The sequence below is a fragment of the Colias philodice genome, chromosome 1 (assembly GCF_061535455.1).
Source record: "Colias philodice isolate Cphi_HAF_F1 chromosome 1, ilColPhil1 Martin Lab GWU primary, whole genome shotgun sequence".
Taxonomy (NCBI): domain Eukaryota; kingdom Metazoa; phylum Arthropoda; class Insecta; order Lepidoptera; family Pieridae; genus Colias; species Colias philodice.
The window spans coordinates 7054201-7082009 of record NC_143086.1 but is presented as its reverse complement, the minus strand read 5'-3'; the positions used below and the strand labels follow the sequence as shown (position 1 = coordinate 7082009).

General features: G+C 33.4%; 3 protein-coding genes and 1 long non-coding RNA gene across 5 annotated transcripts in view; 1 reads left to right on the top strand and 3 right to left on the bottom strand.

Moving 5' to 3' along the window:
• rno (PHD finger protein rhinoceros) overlaps window positions 1–20825 on the top strand; it is a 66350-nt gene extending 45525 nt beyond the window's left edge. Inside the window, exon 7 of the transcript XR_016318098.1 lies at window positions 20692–20825. The gene's annotated coding sequence lies outside the window, so the exon portion shown is untranslated. The remainder of the gene's footprint in view (window positions 1–20691) is intronic.
• Window positions 976–7769, bottom strand: Coq8 (ubiquinone biosynthesis protein COQ8, mitochondrial). Of its 2 annotated transcripts, none has more exons than XM_089711620.1 (9): window positions 7610–7769; window positions 6719–7304; window positions 5023–5239; window positions 4106–4315; window positions 3377–3492; window positions 2853–3015; window positions 2403–2605; window positions 1937–2089; window positions 976–1686 (listed from the first exon to the last, which is right to left on the bottom strand). In XM_089711620.1, the coding sequence occupies exons 2-9, from the start codon at window positions 7295–7297 to the stop codon at window positions 1399–1401; spliced, it is 1929 nt and encodes a 642-aa protein (XP_089567746.1). In that variant the 5' UTR covers window positions 7298–7304; window positions 7610–7769; the 3' UTR covers window positions 976–1398. The 2 variants fall into 2 exon arrangements, with proteins under 2 accessions (XP_089567746.1, XP_089567777.1); XM_089711651.1 differs by having other exon boundaries at window positions 6719–7024.
• On the bottom strand, window positions 9061–10572 carry LOC149491193 (uncharacterized). The gene is made up of 2 exons (XR_016318323.1): window positions 10243–10572; window positions 9061–9771 (listed from the first exon to the last, which is right to left on the bottom strand). It is a non-coding gene; the product is annotated as an uncharacterized LOC149491193 (long non-coding RNA).
• On the bottom strand, window positions 10612–21777 carry LOC149491191 (phosphatidylserine lipase ABHD16A). The gene is made up of 9 exons (XM_089714344.1): window positions 21406–21777; window positions 19929–19982; window positions 19540–19847; window positions 19304–19464; window positions 18557–18807; window positions 18313–18477; window positions 17870–18054; window positions 17603–17795; window positions 10612–12916 (listed from the first exon to the last, which is right to left on the bottom strand). Exons 1-9 carry the CDS (start codon window positions 21484–21486, stop codon window positions 12818–12820), a joined length of 1497 nt encoding a protein of 498 aa, XP_089570470.1. The 5' UTR covers window positions 21487–21777; the 3' UTR covers window positions 10612–12817.
• Between the last annotated feature and the right edge of the window lie 6032 nt (window positions 21778–27809).

The window sequence follows — 27809 nt, the reverse complement described above, 5'->3', positions numbered from 1 at the left end:
CCTACAGGACGGTGGTACTTGCCTACACAAATCACTGTTTTTTAAAACGTTATAGGTTTTGTAAACCAACAAACGTATCAAATACAATACATAAGTGGTTAAATTAACGGCAAACTAATGAAACGTACTCATAGGGTAAGTCATGTTATAGCTATATAATGTTGTATTTCCGAGTAATATAAAAATATACTGTACTTTAAAGTTGGTTGGTGACAAAATTCTATTAGGTTCATATTCTATTGAAGTATATATTCACAATAAAAAGTTTTATATGAAACTAATTTCACATTGAATTATCTTGAAGGACTGTAGCACTCTGTACTATCACTGTTTATACTTATACCTACAGATATTTGACAGATTACACTGAATACATGTTCGTGATACATATGTTGCAATATTCTTAGTGTCTACTGTGTCTAAGTGTTGCTTTTCTTTAGAAGAACCAATTAATATTTAGATCATAATATTAGCCTTCAGAGTGCTGGCCAACGATATTCTACGGAATTATTATAATATACAGAAAATGCGCACTCATTATTTGTGTTTTATTTCTATTTGTTCTTCAAATATGTATCCTTATCCTTCTAATTGTATAGTTATTTTAATGTAAGTTTGTTTGCAAAACCTACTAAACCGATCTGAATGAAATTTGGTACTAGCAGAAATACCTTGAGACCTGAGAAAGGTCATAGAATAGGTTTAACCGCGGAAATCCACGATAACGGGAACGAAAACGCAGGCGAAGCCGCGAGCGGAAAGCTAGTAATATGTATATAAAACACAATTAAATTTAAAACAAAGGTAACCTTAAAACAGTAAAAAATTAACAAAAACTGATATGACTTTACAGATTTGATAGTAAGTTATCAAGGCTCGAGTGGGCTATTATTTATTCAGTTTATTATGTAATTGTAGAAGCTGGATTAGAATAATGTTTGAAAATGTTTTGAAACGAAAAAGAAAAAAAAAACATTCTTAACATAAAACATTTATTTTATTAATTCAACATTAATTTACAAAATATTTTTCATACAGGCTAGTCGCTATATCTACATAGAAAAATGGCAAAATTTGTATCTTTTTCATTATGTTAATACTTATAAACACCAAGTACCTACAATATAAATACAATATGTGAGGTAGCATTATTCATAAAAATTCAACTTTTACTTTGTTACAGCTGGATTGTACCAAACCAATTTATTAGTAAAATAAGTTTCTTTTGTTAGCACAGAGTTTTAAAAATATAATTTTACCATTAATCGATTAAAGTTATTAATTTTCCAGAAATGCTATATTATTTTATATCATAATTTTTTTGATTGCTGAATTCAGAAATCCGTCATGAAAGCTTAGTTTATGCGATTTATTTCGTCTTTGTACTTATTTTAAAGTTCATTCGAAGCCATTGCTCTTATACTGCCTGTAAATATCTTGGAACATTTCGCGGCAGTTCATTTTGACCTTCAATTTTGAACAGAGTAGGAAGACGCCAGAGAGTTTGCGGTGCAAGGAATATATTTCTTCTGGGGGTGGACATAGTCTGTGCGTTAGTATTGTGGGCACGAGGGATTGTATTCGCTTCGTAGTGCTCTGTGAACCAAAGTCGAAGCCCTTTGAACCTTCTTTGGTGAATACTTCGCCCATTATCATAACTGTGTCCACGTGCGTTTCTTCCATTAGCTGAAATGTGAAAATAGACATTAGATACATATATGTATCTACTTTCCCCTTTACATATGTAAAGGGGAAATTTTTGAAAGTATTCCCTGCACAAAATGGGAATTTACTTCATAACATGCTTTTTTTTTATTTAATTTTATATTTTAAAAATAATCTACCAATTTGAAGAAATATGGAGTACTGATATCAAATGTGTTATAGTGTTGTTTTATAGGAAAGTTCAAAAGGTAACATTATTAAAATTACACACCTTAGACTCGTAACCAGTTAAGAATTTCATATCACGCGACATCTGTAGAATAGCATCTCGATCACCCTCTGACGCTGCGTTTATAATCTCAATGTATTGATCCATAAACTCTTTCGAGTATTCACGCGTCGCTCCGAAATCCAATAGAACCAACTAAACATATGAAAACAACAAAGTTAATCAAAGCATAATTAACAAAATTCAACATCATTTTCACTTCATTACACTCGGATTTTCACAAGTGCTCATTCTATAAATCTTGAAAACTTTAAATGAAAGCTTATTGCTCTAAAACTATGATTTTTTTAAAGATTTATGATCACGGAGTAGGTAATATTTACTTAAACAGCTCACGAACACTGTTTATCAAATGCACATGACACAAACAATGCAAAAAATACATGAAAAAAAACACCTATAAGGCCCACAGAAAATAACGTTTGTTACGCATACTAATATTTCATACCTGTTTAGTATTGGTGTTATAAAAGAAGTTCGCCCAATTGGGATCCGTCTGCATACAACGCAACACAAACATCTCTCGCAAGCAAAGCTGCATGATTTTATAAGCGATGTCGTATCTCGTCTCTTCGTCTGCATCAAATAGCTTGTCTATGGGCTGGCCATCTATTAACTCTGTGGTCATCACTTCTGGCGCACATAAATCGTCTATAACAAAAAAAATAAAGTACTCTCTGTACTCAGTTAATCTATGTTAAATAGTCTATTAATTGTGTTTATGTGTAAATTAACAACAATAAATAATATTATCAACTTTGTATAAATGCAACAGTAATTTCATCTTAATAATTATGAATTCACCAGTATTTACAGAAATAATATAGCTTACAGAAAAATAGCTTTGAACAAAAGCATTCTTACATTCCAGGAGTAAATACATATTAACAAAACGTACCTATAACTTCAGGAACATAATACTCGGGGAAGGGCGCTAGAAGCCTCTTGAACTTTCTAGTACATTCGGCCTCTCGAATGTAATCCACTTCCCAAGCAAGCTCCTTCTTCGCTACCTCCACAACATTATCTATGAACATGCCCTTCGGAAATACATTCCATACCTAGAAAAATATATTTGTATAGTTACAATTTTAATTTACACACTTGAAAATAAATATGCTAGGTCCAAAAGAGTATGAATAATTAAAAAAAAAAACTACATAAATAATTTTGTAGAATTAGTGTAAGTAGCAGTGAGTAGGCTGAAATGTTAGTAGAAAGGAAGAATAGACTTATAAATGTTTCTATTATAATCTTGAAAAAAAATATATATTTATTTACTTATTTATTTACTTTATTATTTCCTAAATTAAAAATTAAAGGGGTTACCTAACAACAAACCAAATAATTATAATATCATTGTCATATAATAATAAATGAATATAAATTTATTGTAAAGTTGAAATAAATAATAAGTTATACCTTTAAAACACCAACAAGATTGTCAATGTCACTATTAATTCCCTTAGCTACACCCGGGTACTGCACTTTCATAGCCACTTCCTGACCACTGTGTAGAACCGCTAAGTGCACTTGGCCTGATTAAATAAATATTAATCAATATTGTCTGTTAGAGAACCAATTAGGGTAGTCAATTTGAAGCTCGAAGTTTAAACGAAAAGTAAAGATATAGTGACTTCAAGGATCTTTGGAGGATTCTATCCAATTTTATAGACACACTTTTAAACTATTTTTTCTTTGCAACATTTAAAGCTTCATATAAACTACACATATCACCAGAATCTAGTGATATTTTGTACTGTATCGAATATCTAAAATCTATGAAGAATTTTGTGGTATAGTAAATGCAAGATATCATTTTAAGGTCATTAATAAAAAAAATAAACTAAAACTTATCACAATTTTTTTTTTCATTAAAAACTCCCCCTAGACAAGTGTCTTTCTATTAGCGTAAAGTTCAATAGAATAGATTATGAATGTATGAGATTGACGTTTGATTACGACGACGGCGACGATTGATTACGTCAATCTCATACATTCATAATCTATTCTATTGAACTTTACGCTAATAGAAAGCCACTTGTCTAGGGGGGCTGATCTTTTATGATCAAAGAGAAAAATTAGATGAGTTTGTTGAAAATCTATTAAACAAACTCATCTAATTTTTCTCTTTTTAGATTTACAACAAACCTATAGATGCAGCAGCAAACGGCTTCTCTTCAAAGGACTGCACCCGATTTCGCCAATCAGGCCCGAGCTGTGACGTCATAACTTTCTCTACTTGCCACGTGGGCATGAAGTCGGCTGACTGACGCACGCGCTCGAAAATACGCTGCAAGTCCGACGGTATCATTGACTCGTCTTGTATGCTCAAAAGTTGTCCCAATTTTAGAGCAGCACCTGTCGGAATAAGTATGATATAGATATTCTATATGTATATATATACGTATATAAAAAAAGATAAAATACATATTTCTAATAAAATAATATTTATAATAGATAGAAATATAGATAAATATTTCTCTTGTCATGAAATCACGCATGAACTGCTGGACCGGTTTAGACAATTCTTATTTTGATGTGTTTGTAATTGCCAGGGGGAAGGATCTTTTGAAAGAAGAGCTTAAGAAATTTGTGCCAAAAAAATTTAAGAAAATGCGAAAACATAACGGCCATATAACCTTCATGGGATTGACAATTTGCGCAAAGACAGGACGTCTGTCGGGTCAGCTGGTAGAATATTAAATTTGATATGGGGTAATATCCCAGAGCCAGAGCTTAAACTTACCGCGGGACCCAAATGGAGAAGAGTAGCCAAAGACCGGAAGCAATGGAAATTACTGGAGGAGGCCTTTGCCAGAAGGCACACTGAGTTGAGAGATATATACTTTAGCGATGAAAACAACACAGCCAAAAAAAAATAATAGAAAAACCATTCTCACCCAGTCAAAAAGGGTAAATAAATAAATAAATAAATATCCCAGAAGCTCAAGTGTGGAAAATATTTTTGTATTGTTTCAGTAAGCAAGAAATATAATTATATCATACATGAGTATGTTAGCCAAAGCCAAACATTTGTACTCAAAATATATATTGTGTATACTAACCTCTTACTTTGCAAAGCGTGTCTACAATCCTTTCAGCATTGGCTGGAGAGAGGAATGCATTACTGGTGTCATCTGGTTTCCCCGTTACCGACTGCAGAGTGTTCCTGGCATACTGAGCCACTGTCCCCACTCCCAGGCCAGCTGCTAACGAACCAAATGAAATCATTCTACCTATACGTGAAGATGGAACTACTCTTGGCTTGGAACTTGCGCTCAACTGTGAACAGAAATTATTATGTATATGTCGTGGCCATATCGTAGATTTGATCATTTCCTGATATGATCGATCATTTCGTGAAATGGTCGCATTTCATGAAATGGTTGAATGTCTATTGGCCACATCATGATGTGGTTTGAGCAGATCAATGATAAGAAATCGTTTCTCGATATGGCCAACTAAACGCGAGGTTTTTTCATGAAATTATCAAAATTATTTGATCATATTATCGTAAAATAGTTACATTAATTATTGGTAGAGGCGCTGCAAGCACTGTGTTTATGTGATATGATGGCGGCCGCTGGCGAAAATTTAATTATTCGCAGTTAAAAACTTCTTCGTTTAATTACAATATGAAGAAAGTCATAGCAAAGAATTTACGACGAAGAAGTTCGAGTACTATGGAAAATGCGGGTATCTTATATTGAAGAAAAAATGCGTCTAAAATCCTACACATAACTATATTTACGTAATATCCTATTTTATTATAATTGTTTCTTTTTTAAAAAGCGATTCGCTTCTGGCACTCTCCGGCCGCTGCCGCGGCACGCTCGCTTTGCTCGCTCGGCTCGTGCGTTGTTTATTAAAGTCTAACCTAACCTAATGTTTTCTATTGCAAAAACCATTCGCTTATCTTTCCGATATACGGTAATAAAAAAAATACGATCTGGCCAAATGTGGATGGCCAAATCGTGAAACATTGACGATTTAACGATCTGATCAAACTATGTTGGCCATTTCATGAAATGCGACCATTTCGTGAAATGATCGATCATATCATGAAATGAGCAAGTCTACGATATGGCCACGACATATATGTTATAACTTAGATACAATATTGCCCTATATGAATATGTAATGTATACAAAAGAGTGTGTGTACCAAGCACATGTGTCAGAAGTGAAACGTCATTGGCAAGATTATTGCCTTACTCTATTACGTGATATTGTCATGACGCAACCTTGAATTTTACTCTCAATGCATCTAAAGAAATATCACTTCAATAAAAAGGGCATAGACACAATCTAATTTATAGAAAAGTAATTTTGTTGTTAGCTATGCCTGCATGGTGTACCTATATTATTCCTGTTATATAAGAAGTTAATAATATTATGTAGATGTTGTATGTAGTAATAAGACTGTGCAACACATTCTGCTTGAGAATTATGCATTACTAGCTTTCCACCCGCGGCATCGCCCGCGCAGTCAAAGCATAGTTCCCGTTCCCGTGGGATTTCCGGGATAAAACCTATCCTATGTCCTTTCTAGGGTATCAAAATATCTCTATACCAAATTTCATGCAAATTGGTTCAGTAGTTAAGGCGTGATTGAGTAACAGACAGACAGACAGACAGAGTTACTTTCACATTTATAATATTAGTATGGATTATATGGTTAGTTTTGTTAATGAAGGGCAATTACTTGTCTTTAACTTCATTATTTAAGTATTAGTAAGTTATGAATAGAATAAATACCTACTGATACTTTTAATTTCTTCTTTACAACTGGTTTAGCTGCTGGAGATGGTTTACTCTGCTCAACATTAATAGATGTTACTTTTTCTATTGGGTCTGATGCATGTTCTAATACCTTAAGTGTTACAATTGGAGTTACTTTGAGCCGATCTGCTTGAGATTTCAACTTTTCTAAAGGGACAACAATTTCATTGGAAGATATGGATCCAGAGACATTAGATTGTGCTTGTGACTTCTTCAAGCTTTCAAATGTTTTGTCAAATTCCTTGTTCAGTTGTTCAATCTCATCTTGCAATTGGGCATCCATAGTCTGTTTTTCAACATTACTATTAAAATTGGGTACATGCATTAGAGCATATTGCCTAAGACCATGTACCACAACCATAGCTCTTTCGAAGACATCTTTAGGTGTATCAGGGTTTGCTTTATTTGTAAAGGTGTTAGAAGGACAATTTTGGATTAGCGGTTTAAAGCTTGAGTTATTCCATATTAGTCTAGTGCTCTCTTGTTGTAATTTAAGGCTAGCCTCCACAACTTGACGAATACCCCTCACTACACCTATGAAGTCGTTAATATGAGACATAATATCCCTGAAAGTTAAGTGAAATGTACAGAAAATTTACAGGTTAAACATGTCACATAAATAAAGTATATAAGAAGCTCAGAGTTGTGTAATCTTCAAGGTTATTTATAATTTCATAGTTAATGGTATATTATTGCATAATATTTAATTTAAAATTGCACATAATAATAAATAAAATATAAATTATAAATGAATATGCAGATATTAAGGTAGAGATTGCATTTAAATTTGAATGTGTGTAGGTTGAGCAATATTCAATTTTTGAAAGTTAAATATTTTCATTTCTTATAATATAATGAAATTGTTTCTTACAGTGATTCTTAATCAAACTGTTATTGTAACGTTTAATGTATGTAATGTAAAACTTCACTTATAACAATCAATTATTATCACAAATCACCGCCTATGAAAAGTATTACAATTTTAAAACCCAAAATCATATCTCAAATCTGAATTCACATCCAATGATCCATTCGTCCACAGATTAAGTATTAGTTACCATTCGTCACTCGGTGCAAAACTTCAATTCAAATGTATGTCAATGTCAGTATTTGACAGCTTCAAACAGATAATCAAATAAATATTGTACAGATTATTAGATTACCTTTATACCCTTTCTACCTTTCTTCCCGTTTATACAGGTTGTCCCAATTTACAAAATGCCAAGCGTTTGTAAACAGCGAAATAATACAATTTGACTGCGACATCTATACGACACAGAACTTAAACTACTATCGTTAGTAAAGAGTAACTAATACAATAATATTGTAATAGTGTGGTTGAGCGCACTAAAATTGAGTTGTCACCCTTTAATTTCCTATCCATACTAATATTATAAATGCGAAAGTAACTCTGTCTGTCTGTCTGTTACTCAATCACGCCTTAACTACTGAACCAATTTGCATGAAATTTGGTATAGAGATATTTTGATACTCGAGAAAGGACATAGGATAGGTTTTATCCCGGAAATCCTACGGGAACGGGTTTTTCTTTGAAAACGCGGGCGAAGCCGCTGACGGAAAGCTAGTTTCCTATAAATGTTAGGTATAAATTATAATTGGTCTTGCTCTCTTGAAATATTTTGAGACTGAGACAGTAAAATGTCTACATATATGACGATCTTGATGACGATCTGTTCAATAAAAGCAAAAAATATTATGACAAGGAATTAGTTAGGTTCTTGGTTATGTATATCCTTGGGTATATCTAAAGTGACATTACTTCTATCACTACTTTCAGTCGACATGTAATTCAGGTCATCTTCAAAATAACGAAATAATAAATTTAATTAGACAATAGAAAGTTAATGAATATTCAACTATGCTTTGTAATTAATTGATTAGTATCGAGGTAACTGTGTTAAATAATTAATGATATGGTATAATAATTTATACCATATCATTAATTATGGAATAATTTTGAGTGGCTTTTTCCATGACCTAATTTATGGACCTAATATACCTACTAGATAAGTATATCTACAAATTTCTTGATAGAAAAAAATCGTAAAGTTCTTTGAAAATCCTATCATTATTTCATATTTTAAATTACGTTTGGGTTAGGATTTTCTAGTCAAGGGGAAGTTACGCTTATCCCCCTCCCCCACACGCACGTACTGGATCCACCATTACTAGCAATTTCTGTATAAGTATACATGTATTGAATGACTATGGTAATCTATAGTATTAAATATTTATATTTAACATTATCATATAGATGTGGATATTTCAAATCCATCGCTGCACCAAAACAAAAAAAAAAACTTTGTATGTATAAATGTTTATTTCCATAGTTCAGATATCTCACCAATATCAACCAACAGGGATTATGATATCCCGGATATCATAATATTAAATGCTAATAAAAGGCTTTTACACATAAATACAGTTGCTTTAGGCAATTAGGTAAATAGTTTACACAGTTTATATGATTAAACATTTTTATTTATTTAATTTATAAAACATTGATTTACCGTCAAAAATTACCTGATAAAAATATAGTTGTGTCAAAATATATGATGAGCGAAATTTACATAAAGGCAGTTGAATATATGTATAATTTAAATATACTTTAAAACATTACTTAAGGGTGCGAATAAAGCAAAATTACCAATCTTAAATTAGATGAAACGTGTAAATATTCAAGACCAAATCTAAAAAATAAAATATAATACCTACATATATCAAACTAGATGATATTTTCAAGGATTATGTTTGATCAAAAACATAAAATATGAAAATTGACTCGATAAAAAAAAAGACGAAGTTGTCTCTAATTTTCACACTTTTACGTTTTCTACTTGACATGGTAATACCTATTATGATTTTTTTTTCTTAAACAATTATATTAAAAAATTTGCGAGATCTTTGTCAAAGCATTTTGTGTAATTACTTTTACTTTTGTTTTTGTCACGTTGATCAAACAGAATCCTCGAAAATATCATCTAGTTTGATATATCTATACATATAATAAATCTGTAGAAGGGTCAATTCTGTACATTGAAAATATTGAAAAAATAAATAGCAGGGGGTGTTACTGGATCGATACCAAACCCAAATATGTGATTAAAAAAATTTTTGTCTGTCTGTCTGTCTGTCTGTCTGTCTGTCTGTCTGTATGTTCAGGCATCACGTAAAAACTAACGGTTCGATTTCGATGAAACTTGGTATAATTATACCTTATTATCCTGGGCGTAAAATAGGATACTTTTTATCCTGGAAAAATACGTAAAAAAAAATTAATCTTAATTTTTCAGTTTTATCCATAGACGTTGTTCTGTAGAACCGCGAACACACGTTGCGTATTATTATAGGCCTAGCCGTATTTGGGTCCAATAGATATTTATAAGATGTCATTGTCAGAGTTACTCAAAATGGAGAAATAAACCATCCACGCGAAGACCGACATCCGCGCGGACGGAGTCGCGGGCGGAAGCTAGTCCATACTAATATTATAAATGCGAAAGTAACTCTGTCTGTCTGTCTGTTACTCAATCACGCCTAAACTACTGAACCAATTTCCATGAAATTTGGTATGGAGATATTTTGATACCCGAGAAAAGATATAGGCTACTTTTTACCCAGGGAAAATGACGAATTCCCATTTTACCAAAGCAACCAAGATAGACATAAGGCTTTTTCCGCGCGGATTTTTTCCGCAATTCTGTAACACATGGAAGCGGTGCGAATTATTTTCGCGCGACCTTTTCTGTAGTATGATGTTAGTATGAATATTATGTCCGCTCTGCAGAAAAAACCGCGCGTTTTGATCAATCGTGCAACGACGCTATCGAGAAGCACGCTTTTATTACTCGATTTTAACCCATTTTAAATTTTTACACTTATCAAAAATTCAACTGACAAAAATCGCGCGAATTTAGATTGCGCAATTTAAATCGCAAGAATAAAATCCGCGCGGTGAAATATGCGGACACAGCCTAAGAAAGGATTCTGTCAAAACCGTCAAAACACATTTTAATCATAAATTTTACTGTGATTATAATTTTGATGTATAAACCTACCAAATAGAATAGTATCCAGTTCACATCACTTTATATGAGAAGCAGATACTTCAATTTAGGAGGTTTTACACAGTCGTTTATTTCAATCAAACTTGAACAAAGTTTTGGCATGTATTAATCACAGAACATATATATTCTGGGCTTATTAATTTTTGTGACATTTATTGTGAAAAGAATATTTATTCTTGAATAAAAGCATTTTTGGTGTAATCAGGTCTAAGAAGTATACGCTAATATGCCTGGAAAACGTAAATCTAATCTAGCGCGTAGGTCTAGCAGAGCTCGAGCTGCGAAAATAGCTAGAAGCCAAGAGTCCGAAGAACAGACCCAAACCCGTTTGGCTTTAGATACTGAGAGCCATAGGGCTCACAGAGCTTTTGAGACTGAAGAGCAGAGTCAAATACGATGTATTTTAGATGCTGAGCGCCATAGGGCTCATAGAGCTTCTCAGACTGAAGTTCAGAGTGAAACGTGTAGATATTTAGATGCTGAGCGTCACGCAACTCAAAGAGCCGCTGAAACTGAAGATGAAAGACAGGCACGAAGACTTTTAGACGCTGAGCGACATGCATCACTAATTGTGTCAGATTCCCATGATGAATCACAAAGACGGCGTACTTTGAACGCTGAACGTCAGGCACAAAGAAGAACTGCTTTTACACGTAATACATGGGATGCATTTCAAGACGCAGCTTTTAATTATGACCCTATGATTGATTACATTAATCATCAATTAGTGCTCATTGGTCGGATGGATAAAAAGTGCACACATTGTGAAGCACTAAAATGGAAAGACGAAACTCCCGGCATGTGTTGTTCTGGTGGTAAAGTATCACTCCCATTACTTGGCGAACCAGAAGAACCTCTAAAATCTTTTTTGTTATATGACAACAATGAATCACGGCGATTTTGGAGTCGTATAAGAAAATATAATTCGTGTTTCCAAATGACATCTTTCGGAGTAGACAATGAAGTTGTTATGCCTGGATTTTCACCTACTTTTACAATCCAAGGACAGATTTATCACAGGATTGGCTCTTTATTGCCTACAAATGATCAGCCGAAATTCTTGCAGATTTATTTCATGGGTGACGAAAATTGTGAGGTCGACCGCAGGTGCCAAAACATTGAAGGAGTTGTAAGGGATACTGTTTTGAAAATTCAAAGAATGCTGTACAATCACAACCACCTCTTTAACACTTTCAAAACATCATTAGAAAGAATGTCAGGCGAAGATTATCCATACTAATATTATAAATGCGAAAGTAACTCTGTCTGTATGTCTGTTACTCAATCACGCCTCAACTACTGAACCAATTTGCATGAAATTTGGTATAGAGATATTTTGATACCCGAGAAAGGACATAGGCTATTTTTTACCCCGGGACATAGGATAGGTTTCATTACGGAAATCCCACGGGAACGGGAACTATTCGGGTTTTTCTTTGACTGCGCGGTTGAAGCCGCGGGCGGAAAGCTAGTATTTTATATTTTAGATTTGGTCTTGAATATTACACGTATCATCCAATAGAATATTGGTAATTTTGCTTTATACCCCCTCTTAATATATTTACTAATCGCTTTGCATAAATACGATAATAAATTTAAATATCTACATAGTAGGAAAATAGAATTCGCATTAGTTGGTGCTTCATTAATAAGCTACATAGTTATTAAATATGAATTATATTATATACTAATGTGAAATTACCTACATATAAATATTCACTATACGTAATTCCGTATATACTGAGTCGCACACCTTGGACCTATTCCATATAACCCTATTAATTAATAATTATAATTGTCATTCAAGACGAGCGTTTAGATTTATATTATGAGAAGTCCATTTCACATATTCAACATTTCTAGTCACATTTTTGTCATACTAAAACACTTCACTGATTTCCATCAACAACATTATTATTGTCTCTCTTCAACTTTCCGATATTGTAAAAGCTGACAGAAATACTGTGACTTTCAGAAATGTGAATTATGAGCTAGTTTTTTAAATGTATAGTTTTCATAATATCAGCGAACTGGGCCTCCGGGAGGGGAGCGCAATGTGTCGATTGAAAATCGCGCATGTACTTGACAATCTGTAAACAAGAGCATAGTTCAACTATAGTTAGGATATAAATATACCAAAATAATTCATATTACTAAGAAATTACGTGTAGGCTGATTAACTAGAGCTGGCACGTCAACACATTAACACAAAATCAACAAAAGCCATTCCCCAACTTGTCTCTTTCTATACCCGGCGCGGCGAATGATGATCCCTTTGACAGTTCGTCTTAGTGATTGCTCGTATGATGGGTCGTGTCGATACTTTACTATTTTTATTTTGTAGAAAAGACTAAAAAACTTTGCTACGATGATTGGAATCGAGATGTGCGATACGACACCATTGTAGATCAACCCACAGAACAGTAAAGTAGATAGAAGTGTGATGTGGGCGTGGCCCACGTGTCAATGATAAGTTTAGATCACCTAACTTGCTCTCAGTTGTGCGCAGAAAAATATTCGAGTCGGTTGTCAGCTGTCAAACCTTTTTTCCATATTTATTCATTAATTAGGACGTGTTGTTCGGTATAAAGAGTGCAAAAATGATAGCAGACGAAATAATATCAGCAATGAAGGCATTTCATACCGTCGGTAAGTCTTATTTTAATTTATTTTAATTATATTTTATGTTATAACTTCGCTTGTCGTAATTTGTCAAAATTGTATACAAATATCTAGTCAAAATGAACCTTAATCCATAAGAAATTAGTACTATTATAGATTGAACAGCAAACAAGACTTTCTGGAATATTATTGCAATAAACAAACGAATGTCGCTTTAGTGATGCTTGTGGTGCATATCGACAGTATCGATACTTTAGAAAAGACAAACATTATAAATATTAAATTTTATTTTATTTTTCCTTAGCTTTCATTTGTCTAATTTATTTATAGATTTCCCAAAGAGGCTAATTTAAAAGAGAAATGGATAAATGCAACGTGACGAGTTAACTGGATGCCGAACAGTACTAAGCGGTCTAACAAAGGCCACCGATACATCAAACCTACAGCAGTTCCAAGATTTAAAATAATGCATATTTTCTGTTTGTATTTTGTAAATATAGATTTATACTATTCTATTCCGTTTTTTATTTAATAATAATAATATAAAAAGACGTACTTAGTAGTAATAAACATACTCCAAAATGTGACGCATTATACTATACTCATATAAAAGAAAGAAAAAAAAATATACAAAAAATATTTATTTGTGAATTATCGATATCGAGATATCGATAACAAGGCTGACATCCCTCAGAGCATAGCATCAGATAAATATCAAGTTAATGTCATTAATGTTGAGTGACACAAATTTCAACCTTATCTCTATGTGTTGCGTTTCAAATTTATATCTATCGAAAACTAACGCCCTCTGTTGTGGAGTAGCTGAATGTTTTCGAATTTGGAATTTCTGTGCAATGAGAAACAAAACAGCTAATATACCTAGGGATGTTATACTAAAATAAACCGTAACATGGTGCTTTAGGGTACATATTGAAATGCTGAATTTATAACCTAAGTCAGTTTTTACTCAAATTAAGCTGTCCAATCAAAGGCATAGTTTACTTGTAGTGTAATGTATAACTATCGGTTTAAATGTGTGGGTTTGGCGACACTGGTTTTCATACTAATTAGACATTACAGCACTTCTATATGTTTTTACTGTTCTGTGAGATCAACCGCTATTAATAAACGTAGGCGACAGCAGTTGCAGTTCCGATTCTGAATTACCTAGAGGCGCAAGCACTGATTTCATCAGATTCAGACTGAAATATATTTAAATAAAAATAATCGTTAAACAGCTTTTGATTAATTTTGTTTTGTCCTATAGTTATTATTTTTTTAATTTTCTTGAGTATACAATAATTGTTGTATGCTGCGATCTTCTGCTCCATTCAATAGTGAATGAACTAATAAAGCTTAAGCATAGAAAAAATGTGAACTCGTTTCCATTATCGAAGTTTGTTTATCGATTCTTTCCGCACTAGTCGATAAATGCCAACGATGTAAGTTTTGTAGGACGTAAACGTAAAGTCAGATTGATATAATTTCTCGTAAATGTTAAGAATTGTTATAGTAATTCTAACGGAATATCATTGTAATGGCATAAAGCTACGTAAAAATTAATAAATGCTATTTTTAGACGCCTCCAATACGTTTCTAATTTAATGGTGACACCATTACAAGTTTGTCTCTTGAGAATAACTGTCAGTGTCACAGGAATCATCAGTCGCCGAGCCGAGTATAATTACAGTATAACGCCTTACGCCGATTATCTGAACGTCGATTAACCGAATCGCCAATTCGTCGAATGGGAGCGTTTCATGTAATATTTTTGGATATTTCTCGTTTTATTTTAAAAAAGTTATTATTGTCATTTTACTCATTAGGTTTAGTACTTTCAATATCAGTTTAAAGTTTTTTGATATCTGTAATAGTTACGGAATAATGGCCTGTGCACACTGTATACTGATTACACCCTGTATATTTATCTACAACGCACCCTTTTTACAATTCAAGTCTACACTTAAACTAGAGTCGCATTCAATCAAAATCATTAAATTATTTTTGAACATACGTGAGCGGTCCGAGAAATACTTAGCCTACAAAAGAAAAAAAAAAGAAAAAAATATAATTTTAGAAAAATTGCTATTTAATTTTCAACATAATCTCTTTGAAATTCTATATACTTGTATCAACAATTTTCTAACTTCAATAAAGCCGTCTAAATAAAACGTTTTCTTGAGGATTGGAAAGTACGCATCTATAGCAGCGATAACTTCCTCATTCGAGTGAAATTTATGCCCGGTGCTTTATTTTTTTAAGTTGGTAAACAAAAAGAAGATGCAACGGGCCAAATCTGGTGAAAATGGTAGCAATTTGTAACCCAATTTAATCAATTTTGCCCAGGCAAGGGCGGATTCGTAAACTGGTGCATTGTCGTGGTGGAAGAGCATTTTTATTTTCGCCAAATTGGGGCCGATTTTTTGAAGTGAAAACTTCTTTAGCGGCGTTGGGTATAAAATCTTAATCTCGCGTCAGGACACGTGGCCTGATCGAAAAAGCGTAAGACGAATTTTTTTTTAGCCCTTATATTCCATGCGTTAGACGGATACCATTCCAAAATATCAAACATGCTGAACGTTAATAATCAAGTTTTCACTTCTGCCGGCACTCCCGGAGTGCAACCCGTCTTTTTTTTAATTCGGTATCGAATTGACGCCATAATTTAATACAATACTGTCCTGTGACCGTTTTGCTCTTTTCTATATTGTATTCAATGTATATCCCCCCTCGTGAATTCCAGGAACCATGACCACCTTGGTCATCGCCTTTCTAGGTGGTGTGACAGTCTTTTCCGTTATTTGAGTTGATTCACGGGATAAGTCCACTGTTTCGATCATTCCTTGCTCTCTGGTGTTTACCAGTGGATCGACGGTCACATAATGACGCAAAATCTCATTCAGATTGCGTTTAAACAGTGCCGAATACAGCTCGGATAGTCATATGGTTGCGCTCATCATCCGGAATGAGCAGATGCGGGCGAAATAGCGAAGAAATTTTCTGTCAGTAAGAGGGCTCGCTTACTGACAGAAAATTTCCTATATGATATGCCCCACAGTCTTTTGAGATGCCAACAGCTATCACAGCTACCTCGCACACGTTCAATTATTAGCGGTCTGCCAAAACGAGATTGTGCATTTTCCACACGTTATCCTCCGTTGTTGCTGTTTTCGAGGTTCAGGGCATCGCTCATCAAAAAGCGATGTGCGGTCATAATTTAGTTCGTTGAACCAGTTTTTGACGGTTGCTATTGAGGGAGAAGTGTCCTCATACATATCATCAAAGCGATCTTTGATTTTACTGCGCGCCTTTCCTTCAAAAAACGAGAATGATAATATGAAGGACCGATACTGCTGATTCTTATCCATATTTCTAGTACCAACGAATAAGTTTTCTTTCAAACGCTTTCACAAGAGAATTACCATTTCCGAAATTTCATCACTGGAAGGAACTATCCTACAAGGTAATTTTTGTTTGATAGTGGCACCATAGAGCAGGGAGGCTACGTACTTATCGGACCGCCTATTTACTGTATAGTGAAATTGCATAAGTATAAGTACTGTGAACGCGCCAGGTTGAGTTAATCGCTGGTATCTGATATAGCTATCTGCTGGTAAAAGCATTTGCAAAATCGGTCAAGTAATTTGGGAATTTCAACTGTAACAAACAAATAATGAAACCTTTCGTCTCGATAGGTGCTACTAGAGTGACTGGATTTATGACAATATACACACATCAACAAAGTCTAGGGGATATTATGTATTGTACGAATATATTTTAGATATTCCTACGAATCTATGAAAAATTTTGTCATATTGTAAATGGAAGAATTATAGATAATTTTAAGGTCTTTAATTTTAAGATATTCGTACAATACAAAATATCCCTAGACTTTGTTGATGTTTGTAGGTGTGTAAACATTTTATTCAATTTACAGGTGCATGATGCATGTCATGACTGACAAATTATATTAAGTGATAAATCACTGTGTCGCGTCTAGTAACAATGTAGCCCATATGACATAAACTCTTTCTTATATGATACATTGTGTTTTATAAATAGCTGCCATTAACTAGACCCCTGCATAAATGCGCGGTACATAGTTTTACAAACCTACTCTATCTAAAATTTAGAACAAGAAACAAATCCATTACCAATTGCAGGGCACGTCGGTTGGTCTCCGATAACTCTCGTTGGTCGATAGTGGCCCGCTGTGCCTCCGTCATTACAACGTATCGATCTATCGCCTCTCTCAAAGAGTTATCCTCACTGAACCATGGCGGATAACGAGATTGCAGCAGTTTAATCAGAAGATTGTTCCCAAAGTTGGTGCCGAGCTGACCTTGTCTAAGTCAAACAATTCATTATATAAATCATAAACCATAAAATACATACATAAATATTCATATTTATAAATGTACCTCAAGCAAATCACTTCGTCTTCAGTTCTTCGAATAATTTGCACGGGTCCCTTGTATTGAGTCAAAAACTCCCCGACATTTAAGTCCACATAAGACCGTACCACTTCTTTAACGAGCGAAGCCCAAGATTTCGGCATTTGGTTTTGAGCAAGTGGTAGTAAATCATCAAAAGTCGCATCCAGAACCTAAGTTACAGAATTTTCTAGTTAATTGTAAAAATATTCTAATGTGAGATAACAATTAGTGCAATACATACCTACTAGAAGTGAAGAACGTGTAGTGTTAAATACCTTTAATAACTCAAGCCCCGGAATCACAGACACAATAGAAAATCATTTTTCATTTCATTTTCATATTGTGTTGTGGACCGATCGGGCCGTTCGGGGCTCAATGGGTTAAAACCTATAGGTACAAAAGAAAATAGTAACAAATGTTTTCCTTACCAGTGAATTAATTTCTGGATAGTTTAGTGCTGCCCAAGACGCAGTATATCCACCGATACTCCACCCATAGATAACAATATTTTCGATGGGAAACTTGAGTTCGTTTATTGCGTACTGCACAACGGCGTCAATCGAATTTTGTTCCTGTTTTGGAAACGGCATACCCTGCAGGATATTATAGGATAATAACTTAGTAACACGCAACATTCATTACTAAAATTTACATGTTACGTATATTACTTACAGTGCTCCCAGCAAATCCAGGGTGATTCCAACCTAAAGCGGAATAGCCAGCTTTAAATGGGGTAGTAATTATTCCTATCTCGTAAAATCCAGAGTTTCCTTCACAACATATCACCAGAATTTTTCCATTTGTATGATGGCGATTTTCAACAAAGATAGTGTCAATACAATTAGCATCTGACGTTATAATTTTAGCGCGCTTCCCATTGTATGTTTCAACTAGTTGAGTGCGTCCTTCGATCAAAGGCATCCCTGTCGAGTTAATAGAAGAATTAAATGCATAATTCAAATAATTTGGAAAATCCAAAAGTGCACGCCTCATAATTTTTTTTTAATAAATATTTATTAATTATTATTTTTGTTTATTTAATAACAATTAAACCACATCGAATCAGACCCTGAAAAATGAAAGGGTTCTATTCCTGAGCATACTCAAGCGTAAGAGAAAAAAAAAGACTCGATTAGTAAAGTATTTCGGTCACGGACGTCCAAGACAGAACTTTTTTAAACTGTTTTTTAACTAGTTTAAATAACAAAAATGACATCAAAAATATCATGAACGTTAAAAATAGTGTTTTTTCTTAATATGTGTGTGTATGTATTATCTTACAAGTGCAATGTATGATACATAAAGACATTTTAAGTTTGAAAAATCAGATGTTTTGCGCGAAGTGACAGTAGTACCCACCTCAACGCTTCGCTTATGAGGCGTGCAATAAGTTTTAATGAATACAAGGTGTATACTTACAAAGTAAATTTTGGATGAGCCCTAGAGTTCCGGGATAAATGAGACGCAAAGCAAAAGTATGAACTGCTATAAATGCAATTACTTGCAATGGTATTCTTTGGTAAATTGGCAAATTTGTATTTGAGCACTTATTGAAAGGAATGTTTTCAAACCATGAGGAGCTGAAAATAAATGGTCAATAAAAATTCATATATTTTAATGAAAATTGAATACATAATTAACTATTCACAAAATACCTTGTTTTTGCCGGCATTGCGAATGAAACAGGCCAGGCAGAGAATTCAAAATCATATTTGCGTATTGAAGTCATGTATGCTTTATCATCTGTCTTTGGGCTAGTGATCGCATATAGAAAGTCTCTATATTGAGAATTAAATGCACGGCCAATGGCTCTCATAAACAACGAAATTGCGATAAGACATCCAATTCCAGAAAAGAATTTACTTAAGAAAACTGTTTCATCCCAAGAAAAGAAACCTCTTCTATATATGTATGTACACATAAATGGTGATGTGTAACCAGCAACAGTGAATATGCTTTGTGCCTGTAAATGGTGTAAGTTAATACATCTAACTATATAACATGAAAGTTAATACATACATCAAACTATATAAATGATACTTACCGTGGAAATTATTTTGTCCCCAATTTTTTCTAATTGTTTTGGTTGGTACAACTTCTGTAAAAGATTTTTTTTAATTAATGAGGTATATAAATATTTGAGTTTTTCTTATTTTCACTGTTATTTAGATAAATAAAGATGAATTGCCAAATGCTAATTGATTGGCTATTGGTAATTTGGCTGTTGGTTGTTCATAACAAATTTGGTAATTTGGCTGCATTGGTTTGGGTAATTTCCTTTTTACATTTGTTTTTAAGAGGGAGTATAAAGCATAATTATCAATCTTCTATTAGATGATATTATGTATAATATTCAAGACCAAATTTGAAAAATAAAATATACTTAAACTAGATGTTTCTGAGAATACTGGCATGCGAGTTGTGCCCTTGAATTCCAGGATTGAGGAGGATTGGATATACAGGACGGTTCATAGAAGTTATGAGAGCACCAAACATGGATATCAGTGAATGAAACGTGTGCCTATGAATACATTGAAATGGCTACTGGCATGCCCATTATGCCCATAGATGTCACATCTGAACAAGTGCTAAGTAAGCAGCCTCCCTTCCATCAACATGCATGCAAGATAATCAAATTTGTGCTAGCTATTTGTGTGGTGGTTGCAGTTGCAGTAGTGCAAGCTACAGGCATGTAGGTATATCCCCAGCTTTAGTGCTTAAACATAGACAAAACAAGATTCATTCTTTATATAAATTAATTAATACAAATAAAATAAAAATGATTAAAAATCTAGAGTAATATAGAGCATTTCATTAAAGAAACGAATCTTAAATGGCGGCGCTTATCATTCCCTCTCGCTTACACACGTACGGCATGCAAAAAAAAAATAGGGAAAATTAAAATCACTAAAATGTATTTGATTTTCCCTATAATAGTTTTTATCATAAATTTACAATGAGAATTATGTATTTGCGATATTAAATAATGTTTTATTGGAATTTGACAAAATATGTTCTTTGGGAAAAGTTGTTCAGTTTTATGGGCTCATTACAAGTATAATGGGGATTTTGTTGCATTCTGTATACGTAAATATGATAATTCATATAAATACACAAGTACCATAACAAAGAAGTTTGTCAATAAACAATTTGAAATAATTACATAATAAAATGATTATCCATTTATATTATTTTTATTTTCTTTTTTACTGACCCTACCATATTATGTCAGTGTCAGCTTTGGCCGCCATTGAAGATTCGTTTCTTTAATGAAACACGTTTTATCAATTTTCATACTAGTCCATTGAATGAGTCCCTCCAAGGGGGGTCTAGAGTGCGTGAGTTAGTAACGTAAGATGTTTCTTCGGAAACATGTCAAGAGTCCCTAGTTAATAAACATACTAAAACCCCGGGACACTAGGAGGAGCCCCGGAGTGGGGGAAGGGGGGAATGGGTCCATTTTTCATTTATCGCTTAAATCTCAAAAAACGGTATATGAATAAATTATACTGCTAACTTACATCTTTTTCTCCATCTCCATAAATTTTGAACAGCCGTGGCGAGTACAAACACTGCCATATTAGTTTCAACATTTTAGCCATATTTAAAATTTGTTAGTCAAAAATACGCCAATAATATTTATAACTACGAAATTATGAAATGTAATTGACAAAAATTGCACAGAACTAATTTATAATTAGAATAAGTAGAGTACGCAATGTAAATTATAATGATATTGATTTTCCGCTTAATAATTTTGTGTTATCATCAGCCACTAACAAATTTATAAAGCCACGATTAAAACAAGTTAACTTTTTTTAATTCCCAATTTATTCATTTAATAAGTCGGCTATGCAACTGAGATCACAACCACATCACAACACATCACAACATCACAATTAGAGCGTTTTCACATTATCCGATCCGATATCGGATATCGGACGCCGATAGCCGATATCCGATATCGGATACAATTTGCCCTTTCACATTGTCCGATAAAATCGTTCCGATATCATCATGAGTGTTGCCAGAAATTTTTAGAGAAAACTAAACTAAATTGCCAGTTGATAAAAAAAGGTATAAATTTAAAAAAAATCAAATGTTATAAATGATAGTTGTACATGTACATTAAAAATAACTACGATAAAGAAAAACAACTTCAAAAAAGAAAAGTAAAATGTAAAAAAAGATTTGATATCACAAATTACTGCATATTATTTAGATGTGCTATTTACTAAATAGTTTTGATATCGGTCATTTGTATAACATAATATACTTATGTTAACACATTATAAATTAAATAAATTTATATCAATACATACAGCTACAACCTAGTATTAGTTAATAGTTTTAGTAATACCATGGACGAATATAATTTATATTTGTCTATGGTAATACATATTAGTAAATACCTTTCAAAATCTATTAAATGTATTTTTAGCAAGACGTACCTAGTCATTTAGTCATTTTTTCACTACATACATTTATAAAAGTTCATGTAGTACCTATGATAAATTTATTAAGTGATACAATCTTTGTTCACATTTTCTTTTCTTTTTCTTATTACACTGTAATATCCTAAAATAATTTGGAAAATCCAAAAGTGCACGCCTCATAATTTTTTTTTAATAAATATTTATTAATTATTATTTTTGTTTATTTAATAACAATTAAACCACATCGAATCAGACCCTGAAAAATGAAAGGGTTCTATTCCTGAGCATACTCAAGCGTAAGAGAAAAAAAAAAGACTCGATTAGTAAAGTATTTCGGTCGCTATCGTGTTAACAAGAAAAAGGATCCGCACATACAGACACACGGACGTCCAAGACAGAACTTTTTTAAACTGTTTTTAAACTAGTTTAAATAACAAAAATGACATCAAAAATATCATGAACGTTAAAAATAGTGTTTTTTCTTAATATGTGTGTGTATGTATTATCTTACAAGTGCAATGTATGATACATAAAGACATTTTAAGTTTGAAAAATCAGATGTTTTGCGCGAAGTGACAGTAGTACCCACCTCAACGCTTCGCTTATGAGGCGTGCAATAATATTGTCACTCGTTCAAATATATTTGTAATATAATAATTGTTTTAATTTCCTGTAAGTAAAGATACATAAATTATTTTATTGTCATAAACAATTATTTTAGAAATAAGAGTTTTCAAACTTTGTATTCTTTGTTGTAAATTCAAAATAAAAATAAAATCGGTGTGAAATCTCCTCCTTTTTTTGAAGTCAGTTAAAAACAAAGCACTCAATGACAACAATACAATAAACAGCACAACCAACATCCGAGTAGGAGGAGGAGCGAGGCAGAATGAGATAAAATAAAGATGATAGACACTAATGTTTTCGAATATTTGAATTTAAGAACGCAATATATTTTTGTTTACTTCAGTTCAGCCAATTGCCGTATATTTTAATACGGCAAATAAAAATACCTGCCGTATAAATCGTATTTTAAATGCCTATAAATACTTAAATGTGTGTTTTCTTAATAAAAAAAGGTTTCTTTTAATAGAAAGGGTTTTAGGTTAAAAGCAAAGAATTTTTTTAAAGATTGAGCGCCCTATAAGACTGAAAATACACAAACTAGTGCTTTTTTGCTGTTGGTATACTGCCTTTTCGAAAATTGAGTTGGCAACACTGAACATTATCGTCCGATAGCCACTGGGAATATCGGTGTCGGCTCCGATATCCGATATCGGACCGGACAATGTGAAAGACAGGCACATATTTCATACATTTTACTTCCCTCCGATATCGGATATCGGCTATCGGCTTCCGATATCCGATATCGGATCGGATAATGTGAAAACGCTCTTACTGTGAACAGATTTCAGATTTATTATTTTTTAACTTCTCTTCGAAGTTCGATGCAGATGTTAAATCAAAATTACCACAGATCACAGATACAGATCACTTATTTGAGCTGTCAGTTGTCAATTGTCTACGAATAGCAAAGCCAAGAAGAGACCGTGGCAGAATCCGTCCTCACATGGTCCTCACTGGGATCGGGAGTTGCCATTTGCTAAAAAGAAGAAGAAGAAGAAGAGACCGTAGGAATGTTTTATTATGCTATTGCATAGCTTCTATCGCGGGCCTTGAGCGCGGGGACCGAATCCAGAAATTCCGTAACGAAAAAACCTCACGCTCCCTACTCCGACGGGCACGGCGGTGTGGCTTAAAGGCATAGCATGCAATTGCAATAGCTTTACCGCCCCGTCCGATTAGGGCCCTTCTGGCCTCCTCCACTCAAGCGACAGCTCAAGCCGAGGTTCGTGGTCCCCGTCAAGGGGGGACGCCCTTGTGCATGTCGCTACCAGGGTGAACCTTCAGTTCACCCCCGCGTCCGCATTAAAATGTAGAAGCCCTTCTGGCTAACATTGAGAAACACCACAAAAAAAAAAAAGCTTGACCGCGGCAGTCCCGAGTGCCACACGTCTTTTTTTATTTTAAATTTAAAAATTTAAGTTTTTATTTACTTTAATTGTTTACTTCTCCTTGACCACCGAGCGGCCCGATCGGGCCGTGTCTGTGATTCCGGGGGCTGAGGCATTAAATAGGTAGGGTATGAATGAAAATGGGTATGGGTAAATCAGAATCTGATGGCAATTAGGGAAATCAAAATTTAGAGTGTGCAACCCTAGGGAAAATGGACTGAACTTGGACTGAACGATCTTGATACCGCGTATTTTTTATTTTGTCCTCAATATCATTAGTCACATTACACAAGTGGATAATACTGTATTTAATAATGAGATATCCACGTATTATTATGTAGGTACTTATTACATGTATAATATACATATTACTTTTCTAAAATACATAATAATATTATATATTTACACATACCTATATTTGGATTTATATAATTATTATGACATGTGAAAATATGGATGTAATGATAATGCAGATCAAAACTTATTTACTAGGTATATTTAACGATTGTTTATAAGTTTTTATAAAATAAAACAATAATAAAATAAAATCATGTTTATTTTCGTGAGTATTAACACATTATAAAATTGACTTGTACACCTTGGACTTGACAAATAGCAGAATTGGAAACTCCTGTAATAAGTTTTCATAAAATTATATTTTAATCAACAAACAATATTATAGTTACCTATTTATAACATTTTTAAATTAAAGTATCAAAACCCTAGATAGGTTTATTAAAGTGAAACTTTTATTACATCGTCTCAAACTTTTTGGTCTGTGTAGCGCATGTCGCGTGTCGCGGCTGCCGAGTAGGTATACCTTGTGGTATACCTACTCGGCAGTCGACCGTCACGCGACATGCGCTACACAAAACAGCACAAAACAGTGTTCGGAACCTGTGTTCGGAACCGTTCGAACAGTTTCACTTTTTAATTATTTAACTTAAAATGTCAACTTTAATATTTCATTAACGGGTTTTAAAGACAGCATTTGTCTATTTATTTATTTATTTATTTATTTATTTATAACACTTCATTGTACAAAACAATATAGGAAATTTGGTACAAATTAGTGAGGTACAAAAATTTTGCACAATAGGCGGCCTTATTGCTACACAGCAATCTCTGCCAGGCAACCTGGTAGGAAAGGAAATGTGAGAAGAATAAGGATAGCGCAAAAAAGAAATAAAAGAAAGGATATATTTTAAAAAAATGCCTACATACTACATAAACTACATATACCTACTGTACCTATGTACAGTGTGTATGTGGTATCTATATACCACATAGTTATATAAATATACTTGTATTATACACTACACAAACTACAATATATATATATATATATAACAATATATACAAAAATTATAATTATACATAAATTATTACTAATACAACTATTGCATGGCTAGATAATGAGCTTTCAATAGGGACTTAAAAGAACTAAGCGTTTGTGCACGTCGGATACTTTCCGGCAAGGCGTTCCAGAGCTGAATGGCACGAACAGTAAACGAGTTGTCATAAAAGTTTGACCGATGGACAGGAGTACATAATAATAAAAGGTTGGAAGAACGAAGAGTGAGAGTGTGAGTAGAGCTAAGATAGTTAAAGTTGTTTTTTAAATAGGACGGTGTTTTAGGATGAAATAAAATACAATACAGGAGATGAAGAATGTGAGTATTCCGGCGGAAGCGAACGGGGAGCCAGTTTAATTTTGTTCTAAACTCAGAAATATGATCAAATTTACGTAATCCATAAATAAATCGTATACAAAATATATATTTATCAGTGTGCTAAGAACATATTATAAATAAATTGATAAAAACTACATTTTATTTTATCCTCCTAAGACCCAGATCGGAACTACCAAAGGTAGTCGTAAAAACCCACTGTACAAAATTATGCACAAATTAATTTATTGCTGTCAGACCCAGAGACGTAAAACGTCGTAATTTTGAAGCTATACCTTTTAGGGTTTCGAAAGTATTTTTACCGTAATACCAGGTGTCTATGGGACATTTTTGGTCACCTTCTGTAATTCTATCTTTTGTACAAAATTTTGTACAGTGGGTCTTAATGTAGCAGAGAAAATAATAAATCAAAATTACAAAAAATAAAGTTTATTATAGAAATTAAATAGAGAACAACATTTTTCCATTTGAGATCTTTAGGCTTAACTTTTATTAAGGCAATATTAAATTACGCGTCCTCGACTTCTACTCCCACGACTTCCTTCTTCCGCGAGTGCTTATAATATTTCTTCCACGACTACAACCACGTGTCCAACGTAGACGAATTCGTGTTCTGCTGCGACTTGATCCTCGAAAAAAGGAGAATCATCATTGTCATCTTCAATAAGCGGCTGTTCATCTTCACTAGAAGAACTTGAAGATGAAGATTCCTCTCTTCCATCTGGCATGTACTCGTCATCTGTCTCATTATATTCAAAAGGGTCCTCTTCAGCTTCTGACTCATATTCTAATTCATTTAGACACTGAAGAATCTCATTTTCATTAGAATCTAAAATAAAAACAAAAATACTCTCTATGAAAAGCAGATACCTAACGTTTGATACTGAGAACCAATGTACAAAATATTGAACAAAATAATTGATGACTTTGTGAATCACCTTTATTCAATACAGCAACAAAAAATATTAATAGTGTGTAATATTTACACCTTATAGTATAAAATAACATTAACAGTGACGTGGGAAAACTAGTGATTATACAGGGTGTACCAAAAAGTAGTGATGAACGGAAGCTGAGAGGTAGAGGACCTAAAGGGCTATCCGAATCACCCCCATGTATGTTATGCGATTTTTCGTATTTTCGGAGTTATGACGTTTTTTTCAATTTTTCACCTATCGCCGAGTACGATGATATTTTCACTCATGCTGACGTCAATGATTGCGGAAGATGCTTGATTTTTTTTGTGTGCTAAGCTGAAAGATAGGCCAATTCAGTATGGTAACATTTACTATCGTTAGATCTTTGAATGGAATAAAAAAAAGAATTAAATGGCAAGAAAGATAAAATTACCCAGTATGTTCACCACTTCAAGGGCCCGTAAAAAAATAAAATCACATAAAAAAAGTTTTCCGTTTGACTTTTAAAAACTTGCTCTATCTATCAGATAGCTACCCTGAAAATTTCATTTAATTATTCAGAAAGCTTCAATCGAAAAATTTAAATCAAAATGTGGTAAGTGCAAAAATTGAATTAACTTGATGATCATTAAAACCAATAAATAGGTGTTTAATTACCAGAAATTTTTAAATTAACCCCGCTGTTGCTCAATGCAAGTGCGACATCACCGTAAAAAGTTGTCTTTTAAATGTCTGAATGCCCTTTTATCATTTTTAATGGTTTCTTCTGCTACTATGAATTTCCGGGTTATTTCGTCCAAATTGTGGCAGTCTCTCGTCTTTGTAGTATCCCCAAGGAAAAAAATCAATAGGGTTTATGTCCGGGG

Bases quoted from the DNA above. Each gene is read 5' to 3' on its own strand.
- Coq8 (XM_089711620.1), bottom strand. From the start codon at position 7,297: ATGTCTCATATTAACGACTTCATAGGTGTAGTGAGGGGTATTCGTCAA. The intron at 2,606-2,852 runs GTACGTTTTGTT...TTTTTGTTATAG, and splicing joins TTATGTTCCTGAAGTTATAG to ACGATTTATGTGCGCCAGAA. The intron at 2,090-2,402 runs GTATGAAATATT...TCATATGTTTAG, and splicing joins ATAACACCAATACTAAACAG to TTGGTTCTATTGGATTTCGG.
- LOC149491191 (XM_089714344.1), bottom strand. From the start codon at position 21,486: ATGGCTAAAATGTTGAAACTAATATGGCAGTGTTTGTACTCGCCACGG. The intron at 19,848-19,928 runs GTAAGTATCATT...CACCATTTACAG, and splicing joins GGGACAAAATAATTTCCACG to GCACAAAGCATATTCACTGT. The intron at 12,917-17,602 runs GTAATGGATTTG...TCTTGTTTACAG, and splicing joins ACCGACGTGCCCTGCAATTG to ATTGTCAAGTACATGCGCGA.